At 41.7% G+C, this 12,369-nt stretch overlaps 1 protein-coding gene across 3 annotated transcripts in view; it reads left to right on the forward strand.

The window, feature by feature from the left end:
• Window positions 1-2,219, forward strand: part of pds5b (PDS5 cohesin associated factor B) — a 289,329-nt gene extending 287,110 nt beyond the window's left edge. For all 3 annotated transcript variants that reach the window (XM_072477000.1, XM_072477001.1, XM_072477002.1), the window contains exon 35: window positions 822-2,219. In XM_072477000.1, coding sequence (XP_072333101.1) covers window positions 822-857 — 36 coding nt within the window. In that variant the 3' untranslated portion in view covers window positions 858-2,219. The remainder of the gene's footprint in view (window positions 1-821) is intronic.
• The last annotated feature ends 10,150 nt before the right edge of the window (window positions 2,220-12,369 follow it).

A 12,369-nucleotide genomic window follows, 5' to 3' on the forward strand; every position in this document is an offset into this window, starting at 1 on the left:
GCAGTGCCAGGCTGACACCTAGGTGGCACTGCCAGAGTACCCAGGTGGCACCAGCAGTGCCAGGGCACCACCCTGCCCAAAGGGCATGCAGCTGGGGGGCCCCGATCCCCTTGGGGACCCCCACAAGTGCCATTCCATTTCGTCCCCGTTTGTGGGGACCAGTGCCAAACGGCGTGCGCCCAAGGTCCCTGAGGTGAATTGATTGAATCCCAAAGCCTCGGGTACCTCGGGAATCTGCACATTAGAGTAAGGCTTCCTGTCTTAAGATTTGTCAAAAACTGATCCCGCCTGTTGTTGGCAGGATTCCCCTTGCAACATCTTGCGAGATTGCGTTGTATCTTGCGTGTCAGGAGCGGTATGTCCCGGCTTTCAATGGCCACGTCTGTCCAGCACAGTGTGTCTGAACGATCGCGGCCAAATACTATCTAGTATCCATTGTTCAACCTTTTAATAAGAGTAAAATGGAAGCTTCAGAAATGTGCTTGCAGTTTAGTTTTTTGTTCTCATTTATTTGGATTTTTGTCCCCATTTGCCGGACTGGCACGCATGTCTTCTATAACTAACTGAGATCACCTGTTTTACATTTAATACATATATATTAACTCAAATCTTAACTGATATAGCAGTTTATCTTGTATGCTCCTATTTAGCACAATTACCTTTCATGATGGAAACTTTGTTTTCATCAGGGTTTGATCTAAGATATCCAAAACCGAATATACCTCTTCTATTTAATATTTCAAGAAAATTGTAACCATCCTATTGTTTCAAGCATTATTTTAGAAATAACATTTTTTACTGTCCTATTTTGTGTCTAACAGGTGCGTCGCAAGCCCAACAAAAGGGAAAGGAGATGAAGAGTAGATATTTTCAGATGTTGATATTAGAGCTTGGTAATTGTACTGTAAAGCTCAAGGCTAAAGGACATTGTCTGACAGATAACTGGTTGTTAAAGGAAGCATCTTGTATCTATTACCCATGCATTTGCAGTCCCAAGGTCACAAGCTTTTGGCAAACACATCAAGTGATAAATTGTGGGCTGTCGTGCATTGTGATGTGTAGCTGACTACAATGTACTGGCTTTACAGAGAGATTGAAATAAATGAAATTGTAAATATTTTTTTTATGTTTTGATTGAAAATGTGCTTGTATAGCTTTTAAATTACAGCTTTAAAATCACCAACACAACTATGTATTAAATGTGTGGGTGAAGAAAGTTGGCCACACTGAATGTTGACAACTTGAGCAATACGTGTTAATAATTGTAACTTCTGTGGCATTGTACCTTCAAGAAGGGACTAGTTCACAGAAAGAACAAATACATTATTGCATTTTCCTGCAGCACATACTTCTGTGGTTAGATATGTTGGAAAGTCACCTTTTCTAAATCCCTTTAGTGTTTGATTATATATACTTGTTTCTGTAACCTGCTTTACTGCTTCTGCTTTCCACCACTGAAGATGTTGGACTGTAAGTCCTCAGTTGTATAAAATGTGAAGTCAGCTTAAAAATGCTTGTGGCATTTTACTTGTCAGTATTGATGCCAGAGATGTCTAGGCTTTTAGATAAAATTGGAAAAATAAAAGGATTTTAGTTAAAATATTTTAATACTGATGGTGTATTAGGCATTCGAATTGTACACCTTACTCTAGTTACTTCCCCTGTCAAATTTGTATCAATCTACTGTATCAATAAAATTCTGTAACTGAGCTTGCCTTGTTATAGTGGAAAAAAAGTTTGTGTATTTTGAAGGATAACCCTCCCTAAGTTATGGTTCCTAAGAGTTAGATCATGTGAAAGTTGTTCATTGTGGTATGTGATTAATGAGAAAAGGAGCCTCTCTGCATTGTAACAACCGTCTGTTCTGCTTGAAATGCACTTGACATATCGTTAAAAATGCCTGCAATAATATTTCGTATTTTCCTTGTTGATTTTTATTTCTGTATTGTCAATCTGTACCAACATTTGGGTTTAATCAGATTAAAATTATTTTGTTTTACAAAGATAGCTATTTGAGTCACTGCTGAGAAATTCTCAGTTGTAGTGAAATCTTGAACTGCACATAGTCAATGTAGATATGCTGCAGGTTTTCATTTACCTAGGCAGAATTCAAACATTTAATAAGCTTCTAGTATAACTTCCTTGACAACAGTCAACATATTTGTATAGTGCAAGTTACAATGTACTTTTGTCAGATATAAAAGTTTCCTGCACAGAAAGTAAGTCAATGTTGAGATTTCGTTGTTGCCATTCCAGCTTAGTGTTTCAAACTAGCACTGTCATTATCGCTAAACAGTAGTTGTGGCTTTTTTGTGCAGTATCCATGGTATTTTGAACAAATTGCTCATTTGATCTTGAGGTTCCTCTATTTAGTAGAAAATCCACTGAGGAAAGATTAACAGCACTGATGATTCTTATGAATGCATGCAGATGAGGATAGGATTATTTGTTTTTCTGTAATTTTAATGACTCAGCACAAATATACAAAACGTTATGTAGAATTTAGCAAGGTTCTTATACTAAATATTAGTAAAACCAAAGGGATTGCAGCTTGAATAGGAGTTTTTAGAATAGACTTCAGTAAAGCTATTTGAACCTATGCACTGATGCTCTTTTTTTTTTTCATTTTTAAAATAATAAATAAAAGCTTAAAGCATTAAATTAGGGCCTCTGTTGCGCCAGCATTGATATGTACTGCTTTGCTCTTGCCATCTTGTATCTTGCTTAGCACTAAAGTGGATCTCTTTCTCAATATGGATATTGCTGCTTTGATATTCCAAGTAGGAATGGGAAATTCTAAATGTTCTCCATTAGAAAGTTTTCCTCTGTAAAGGTGAAAGTTATTGGCTGAGAGATGTTTTGGGACAGACAAAACGCATGTTACGGCATGATATAAATGCAAATTTATTCTTCAATACAAAAGCAAAATTTTGCAGATGCTGGAAATCTAAAATAAAAGCAAGAAACACACAGCTGGCCTGACGGCATCGGTGGTGAGGGAAACAAAGTTAACAGGTCTGACCTTTCACCGGAAGCTAAAACATTAACTGCTCTCTCTCCTCAGATGCTGCCAGACCTGTTGGAGTGTTTCTAGCATTTTCTGATTTGATTGCAACTGCAACCTCATTTAACGTTGATTAAGAAAGCAAATTACTATGGATGATGGAAATCTGAAATTAAAACAAAATGCTGGAAATACTCAGCAGATCTGGCAGCATTTGCGGAGCGAGAAATGGTTAATGCTTTAGGTCAAGGACCTTTCTTCAGAATGTTGATCACCTTGTGTGTAATAAAAAAAATAGTTCCTTTTGGGGAAATAGTGCAGTATCTCATTTTGCTTGATTTATTAAATTATATTTGGATATGAGCAATGAGTTAACACATTTTACTCAGCAGGTGCTAGCCTTCTTGTGCAGTATACATTAATCCCTACTTTCACTTTTATTTTTTCTGTATTTAACTTAATTTTCCACTGATAAGTGGGAATGCAAATTCAGTTTTGTAGAATTTTGCCTGCTGCTTCTTGATCGCACAGTGGTTAGCACTGCTGGCTCACAGTGGCAGGGACCTGGGTTTGATTCTGGCCTTGGGTGACGGTGTGGAGTTTGCACGTTCCCCCAGTGTCTGTGTGTTTTCTGTGGGTGCTCCGGTTTCCGGTTGCAGATCAGGTGGAATGGCCAAGCTAAATTGCCCCATGGGGTCCAAGGTGGGGCTACTGGGATAGCGTGGGGGTAGTTGGCTTAGGTAGGGCCTTCTGTTGGAGGACTGGTGTAGACTCGATGGACCAAATGGCTTCCTTCTGCACTGTAGGGATTCTATAGTTCTGAGTAAATTTATTTGATGAGTACTAAAGACATTATTCGGTCACTTCTTTGTCTTGCTTGACTGATCTGGACAGGTTTATTGCTTAACTTTTAAGCTGCATATATATATATATATATATATATATATATATATATATATATATATTAAAGTTTTGAGCCATACAAGAAAACCTGACCCTTGTTATGATCTGGCAGATGGTAAGTGCCATGTGAATCAAATCCCAAAAAGGGGAGCTTGCCAAGTGATTGCAAATATTTTCTATTTTTACCACAAGAAAATACGTGTGCTGAAGTTGGAGGCACAAATTCCAGGAGCACTGCAGATTGTAACTATTAAATTCAAGCATTTACTATGAAAACTTAAATGCACGGAATTACATTTACAAATCAAATTGGCACTTCCCCAAAATATGCTCTCTTGGTCAGACTAACAAATAAAGCCCCCTTTAGGCAACAGTCCTTAAACATCTTTAATCTATGAAATTCCAGTAATATTACCACAAGCCCCATTACTGTAGGGCAGGTATTTCACCGGACCTCTCTCTTTCCACTTGGCTGTGCAAATTCAAGACTAATCCTGCTTTCTGGAACAACCTGGCACTTTTCTCTGGGGTGGCTGAACATAGAACATTACAGCGCAGTACAGGCCGTTCGGCCCTCGATGTTGCGCCGACCTGTGAAACCACTCTAAAGCCCATCTACACTATTCCCTTATCGTCCATATGTCTATCCAATGACCATTTGAATGCCCTTTGTGTGGGCGAATCCACGACTGTTGCAGGCAGGGCATTCCACGCCCTTAATACTCTCCGAGTAAAGAACCTACCTCTGACATCTGTCCTATATCTATCTCCCCTCAATTTAAAGCTATGTCCCCTCGTACTAGACATCACCATCCGAGGAAAAAGGCTCTCCCTGTCCACCCTATCCAATCCACTGATCATCTTGTATACCTCAATTAAGTCACCTCTTAACCTTCTCTCTAACGAAAACAGCCTCGAGTCCCTCAGCCTTTCCTCATAAGATCTTCCCTCCATACCAGGCAACATTCTGGTAAATCTCTGCACTCTTTCCAATGCTCCCACATCCTTCCTATAATGCGGCGACCAGAATTGCACGCAATACTCCAAATGCGGCCGCACCAGTGTTTTGAACAGCTACAACATGACCTCATGGCTCCAAACTCAATCCCTCTACCAATAAAAGCTAACATACCGTACACCACCGTAACAACCCTCTCAACCTGGGTGGCAACTTTGAGGGATCTATGTACATGGACACCGAGATCTCTCTGCTCATCCACACTGCCAAGAATCTTACCATTAGCCCAGTCTTCCTGTTATTCCTTCCAAAATGAATCCCCTCACAATTTTCTGCATTAAACTCCATTTGCCACCTCTCAGCCCAGCGCTGCAGCTTATCTATGTCCCTCTGTAACTTGTAACATCCATCCGCACTGTCCACATCTCCACCGACTTTAGTGTCATCTGCAAATTTGCTCACCCATCCTTCTATGCCCTCCAGGTCATTTATAAAAATGGCAAACAGTAGTGGCCCCAAAACAGATCCTTGTGGTACACCACTAGTAACTGGACTCTAGTCTGAACACTTCCCATCAACCACCACCCTTTGTCTTCTTCCAGCTAGCCAATTTCTGATCCAAACTGCTAAATCACCCTGAATCCCATGCCTCTGTACTTTCTGCAGTAGCCTACCGTGGGGAACCTTATCAAACGCTTTACTGAAATCCATATACACCACATCAACTGCTTTACCCTCATCCACCTGTTTGGTCACCTTATCAAAGAACTCAATAAGGTTTGTGAGGCACGACCTACCCTTCAAAAAACCGTGTTGACTATCTCTAATCAAATTCTTCCTTTCCAGATGATTATACATCCTATCTCTTATAAACCTTTCCAAGATTTTGCCCACAACAGAAGTAAGGCTCACTGGTCTATAGTTACCGGGGTTGTCTCTACCCCCTTCTTGAACAAGGGGACAACATTTGCTATCCTCCAGTCTTCTGGTACTATTCCTGTAGACAAAAATGACTTAAAGATCAAAGCCAAAGGCTCAGCAATCTCCTCCCTAGCTTCCCAGAGAATCCTAGGATAAATCCCATCTGGCCAAGGGGACTTATCTATTTTCACCCTTTCCAGAATTGTTAACACCTCCTCCTTATGAACCTCAAGCCCTTCTAGTCTAGTAGCCTGAATCTCAGTATTTTCCTCGACAACATTGTCTTTCTCCTGTGTCAATGCTGATGAAAAATATTCATTTAGCACCTCTCCTATCTCCTCTGACTCCAAGCACAACTTCCCACTACTGTCCTTGACTGGCCCTACTCTTACCCTAGTCATTCGTTTATTCCTGACATATCTATAGAAAGCTTTAGGGTTATCCTTGATCCTACCTGCCAAAGACTTCTCATATCCCCTCCTGGCTCTTCTTTGCTCTCTCTTTATTCCTAGCTAACTTGTAACTCTCGAGCGCCCTAACTGAAACTTCATGTCTCATCTTTACATGAGTCTTCCTTTTGACAAGTGTGTTGACTGCTTTGGTAAACCACGGTTCCCTTGCTCAACCACTTCCTCCCTGCCTGACAGTACATACTTATCAAGGACACGCAGTAGCTGTTCCTTGAACAAGCTCCACATTTCCATTGTGCCCATCCCCTGCAGTTTTCCTCTCCATCCGATGCATCCTAAGTCTTGCCTCATCGCATCATAATTGCCTTTCCCCCAGATATAACTCTTGCCCTGCGGTATATACCTATCCCTTTCCATCATTAAAGTAAACAACCGAATTGTGGTCACTATCACCAAATTGCTCACCTACCTCCAAATCTAACACCTGTCCTGGTTCATTACCCAGTACCAAATCCAATATAGCCTCACCTCTCGTTGGCCTATCTACATACTGTGTCAGAAAACCCTCCTGCACACATTGGACCAAAACAGACCCATCTAAAGTACTCGTATAGCGTTTCCAGTCAATATTTGGAAAGTTAGAGTCCCCCATAACAACTGCCCTGTTGCTTTCGCTCCTATCCAGAATCATCTTTGCAATCTTTCCTCTACATCTCTGGAACTTTTCAGAGGCCTATCGAAAACCCCTAACAGGGTGACCTTTCCTTTCCTGTTTCTAACCTGAAGGATTCTTCCGCATGCTGCAAAACACCACCGGTGAGTCGTGAACAGTAGAGAAGTCCATTGACCTCCAGCGGGATTCTCCGATCAATGGACGTGGCCGGAGAATCTCGCCTTCAGAATTTTTTTTAGCACTGGGGAGCTGAACCCTGAGATCAGGCTGCCATTTTGAAAGGGTCCCCTGATCTCGAAGTGAGCTTCTCATTCGCCCCACACACACATGGAAACTACCCCGCACCCCCACTTCACCCTCATTTAATGTCCCTGGCCCTTGGCAGGGCCACCCTGGCACTTGGGTGTCCTTGCACTGGCACCTGAAGGCTTGGCAGTGTCAGTGTGGCAGTGCCAGCCAGGGAGCCCACGTCCCAGGGGGAGGGCCTGGAAGCTACCCTGCACTTACCCATACCACTCCGGGATCTCTGATGGCCCAGGAGTGCCCCCCCCCCCCCCCCGGGTGCCGTTTCGACTGGTCCACATTCGTATGGCCCAGCACTGATCGCGCCTGGAGTGGCCAGAGAATTGAAGGAGGCCGGCGGATCCCGGACAGGCAGTCTTATGACATCCCGTGAGGGTCATTCGGACCCGTCCATTCCGACTCCATATCACGGGACTTAAGAGAACCTCACGAGACACGAAGCCGGCCTCTCCTGGCATTTTCCAGCTGCACTGTGCTCTTGCTCGAGTGCAACACGGCCGGAGAATTGCGCCAAAATCTTTTAAGTTCTCGTTATGGCTACCACCTTTTGTAAAAGGTGGTGGCCATAACGATTTATTGAAAATCTTTTCCCTAGCTGTAAACTCCCTTTTTACATTCCTTTGAAATTTAACACTACAAAAATCTTTCTGTATCTCCTGGTGCAAATTTCTACCCATGAATTATTTCCCTGTAGAAATTCTAACTCTGCTTCAAATGCCTCACTTCCACGCCCAACCCCTTTGATGTCCTCAACTTTGTAGACATTCAGTCCCCAGCTTCACTAAATTAGTCATACAGACATGCACTATCCTGCTTTACAGAATACCACAATAAACAGCGATATGTTTTAACAATATTTTTCACACTCTTGTTTTTCTCATAATCATGTGGGACATGTCCAGTAATTGCTACATATTTTACTCTGGATCCCATCTGGATTCCATGATATTTTTACATTCTTGTGAGTTGACTCCTACTGCCCTAAATCCCAATGAATTGTGAACAAAATGCTTAGCTGGCATACTCCCATGGCTCTGGCAGCGGTCCAAACGCAGAAGGGGGAGTTGGTGGGAATGCAAAAATCGGTTTTGTTCCCGCATGAGTTTCCTGCGGTATCTTCCACTGGTGTGACCATGGCGGATTGGGAAGCATGCTGGAGGCTGGTATGAAACTGATTTGGATCCCGCAAATAGGATTCATATGAAGGCCCGACTTGAATCTTCCCAACTTTCTGCAATGCCAGCTGGAAAATGTGTTGATAAAGAACACGCCTCGAACAACATGTGTGCAGATGTTGAGACTCACCTGAGCAATGCCTGGGGCTACCGCTGGAGTTTGAATGGAGGCTTCCTGGACCCTGGAAAACCACAGCAGTGTCTTTTCATATGGTGCTCAGACATGATGGCAGACTGCATAACATTGGGCCTGCCCTGCCACTGAATATGCCAAACACCAGGTTGCATAATGAATGAGGTTGGGGCCAAAAGGCATAGCATGGTTTCCTGCCAATACCCTTGGAAGGAAACCCTCCATGTTCCTGCCACAGACTTAGTCCCAAAAGCGAAAATTCCACCCTTTGTGTCTTTAATGTGTATTTTTTCAATCTTTCAAAATGAATTTGTTCAGCATTTGGAGAGATTAGACTTGATGGGAACTAAGATGTTTTATTTTCCATCGGGCGAATAATACTGAACAACAATTAGAGTAAGAATCAGTTATTTTTGTCAATACAATGCTATTTGACTATTGGCTTGTTAAAATAAAATGAACATGCTACACTTGTCAATTCAGTGTGCATTTGGTATCCAGGCCCAATGCAGAGCCATCCCAGTCTTCTATCTGTTTCATGTTGCATCCATTTGGTGCCTTGCGAAGTTTTCTATTGCCAGATACCACACCCACTTTTTACATGAAGAGTTTTCAAACCGATTAGGCAAGATCTGTTTCTCTATCCCTGAAACAAGCTAACAAATTGCCACAAGGAAACATCAAAACTGGCCACCATCTCAGGCAAAAACACATTGTTTTCAAACAACCCAATTAATAGCCTGGATTTTGTAGTAAGCGATGAAGCACTGGCTACTGACCTCTATGATTTCGCCAAATCTTTGTGGACAGCAAAGATAAATTATTTGGAAGCTGAAGACCTTTCATGTATTTGTAATTTTCATATTAGAGACATTTTATATTTCTTAGCTTTTTAGGGTCAGTGAGGGATTTCAGCAACCATTTTAAAGTTAGTATGCTGCTAACACCCATTAAAGCTCATTCAGCAAGGTTTTTAGAGAGACTAAGAACTTAAGTTCTAATTGTTTCCTAGAATTCACAGGGGAACTTTAACACTGCACCCTCTGGAAAAACAGAATCATTGACTGCACCTCTGGATTTGCTCATTATTGTGCAGATGCGTAGAATCCAGAAGTTGCTGTCAGTTCCAATGGAGTAATGGCAGTGAATGCTGACTGTTTCACCATCATTACCATTACAAAATGTGAGCTGATACCATCCCTCAACTCCTTTCCGATATCCTTTTTCAAATCTTTGTCAACATGAATAATTTTTTTCTTTTTCACATTTATCAAAGTTTTAGGAAGCCATAATATACCCCCTCATGAGTTAGTTTTACTCAATCCCTTTTAAATTTTTTGCATTTTACCATAATATCTTGCATTTATGCAGCATCTTTAGTGAAGAGAATCAACCGTAGATACTATGTCCTCCCATTCTTTCTAATATGTATTACCGTAACATTTCTGCATACTATTTCACCTGCCCAAAGTATTTTTTCTCCTGAAGATACTGTTCTCTTCACAATTAACCCTGCTGTTTATTTTTGTAGCAGCCACAAAATTTGATATTGTGCCTCCTTTGCACAAGGTGTAATAATTTTATAACATACTGATGTTTACTTCAGAGCAATCCCACAGAGGACACCAGTTTTATGTCCCCCTCAGTCCAATTAATGAATGAACAGATGTGATCATTTAAAAATATTTTCCATTATGAACATCAATTTTTATTGTGGGTTGACCAGCTACAGGACCTAAATTACAGGGATGACAAAATTTATATCAGATAATCATTAATGATTCTAACATCCAATTTTGGCATATGTAAAACAGCAGGTGGCATTGTAACATTCTGATGTACTTTGCATAATAAATGATTCAACAAAATTAAAACTTAATATGCATTTTCGTGTTCAATGTTTTCGACCCAAATCTGATTAAAGGGCCCTTTATCTGCTCAAATGCTACTTTTTGTTCCTATTTTCCTCTTCATGGAGCTTTTGGAGTGACAAAATGAAGTCCACAGGTAAGGCTATTATTTGTTGTCAGAAATCAATTTTGGGGGAGAAGTGGGAAGGGGAGCTGGGAGGGGAGATAAATTGGGGAGTACGATGAGGCGCTACAAAGTGTAAATGCGACCTCGTGCGCAAGGATGAGCCTGATGCAATTCAAGGTGGTACACAGGGTACATGTGACGCGGGCAAGAATGGGTGAGTTCTTTCAGGGGGTGGCAGGCGAGTGTGAGAAGGGTAGGCGGGGACCAGCGAATCACGCACATGTCCAGGGGCCGAAAGTTGGAGTGATTCTAGGTGGGAGTGTTCATGGCGCCAGCAAGGATAGTGGAGGTTGTGCCGGATGGACCCTTTGGTGCGATATTTGGGATATCGGAGAAGCCGGGGCTGCTGGAGGGAGGGGGGCTGCTGGAGGGAGGAAGGCTGATGTAGCCTTCGCCTTTCTGATTGCCTGGCGATGAATTTCATTGGAGGGGCGGTCAGCAACACCACCGGAGGTAGTGGCCTGGCTGGGTGACTTGTATGACTTTCTTCGGCTGGAAAGATTAAATACGAGTTATGGCGTTCCGCAGAGGATTTTTAGGCAAGGTGAGGCATGTTTGCAACCGTGTTTGAGGAGTTGTTCGTCGCTGGATGGGGTGGCCGGGGGGGGGGGGGGGGGGGGGGGGTGGAAAAGGGGGAAAATTTGAACAAACTATAGCTGTTTGTTTCCAGAATTTTGTACGTGTTGTAACTTTTTATATACGATTGGAATAAAATGCTATTTAGAAATCAATTTTGAGACAGCTTGGTATATTTTTAAGATCGTGTATCATCAGACATAGTTGGTTTTATATCTGATTGAAATTGCTTCAATTTCCAAATGCATTGCTAAATTAGACCTTAAATTAGTTTTATGACACCATCATTTCAGAACATTAACCACTTTGACATATTAGGAAACGCTGGAGACTGCAAATCAGTTTGACATTGTAATGAGTTTCAGAGAATAAAGAATTATTTAAAAATAAATCCAGTTGAATACTCAATATGAAAAAATGCTAAGAAATGATCAAGTTGGATTATCTGCATAGGAAGGAAGTTGTATACACCTGAGCTTTTAGAATAGTTAAGTTGATAATGAGAAGACAATCAACACTATTCTAGGGAATAAAGCTCCCTTGAAAATTCACAGGAAGCTAACTGCTGATTTCTGTTCCTGATCTGTCAAAATTTGTGCGATATGTATAGGGTAGTTTGTGCTATATGTATAGGGTAGTTTTAAAATATCACTTGTTTACCTTGAACTGCTTTTATGCAAGTTTCTCGAGAATATTTAACGTTTAAGGATCTCAATTTATTCCATTTGCCTTTTGTAATTGTTTATTAAAAACAACTTTTTTTCAACATTGCGCTGATGCACAAACTATTTATAAGCTCTGATATTAAATTGCCAGTTCTTCCATTTCTGGTAGGAGCAAGGAGGTTACTAGCCAAGTTACTACAGTGTTCTATTTATTTTTAGCCTGATGACAACTTACATTTTCGTAATGCTCTCTAAGCACTTCACAGAATCACAAAAAATACAGTGCAGGAGGCCCTTCGGCCCATCGAGTCTGCACCCAAGTATGAAAGACAACTGACCTGCCTACCTAATACCATTTGCCAGGACTTGGCCCATAGCCTTGAATGTTAGGACGTGCCAAGTGCTAATCCAGACACTTTTTAAAGGATATGAGGCTACCACCCTCCCAGGCATTGCATTCCAGACTAACCACCCTTCTAGGTGAAAAAGTTTCCCCTCAAATCCCCCCTAAACCTCCTGTCCTTGAACTTGTGTGCCCTTGTAACTGACCATTCAACTAAGGGGAACCGTGCTCCCTATCCACCCTGCCCATACCCTCACAAAAGCAAAGC

Source organism: Scyliorhinus torazame, chromosome 15 (assembly GCF_047496885.1).
Source record: "Scyliorhinus torazame isolate Kashiwa2021f chromosome 15, sScyTor2.1, whole genome shotgun sequence".
Taxonomy (NCBI): Eukaryota; Metazoa; Chordata; class Chondrichthyes; order Carcharhiniformes; family Scyliorhinidae; genus Scyliorhinus; species Scyliorhinus torazame.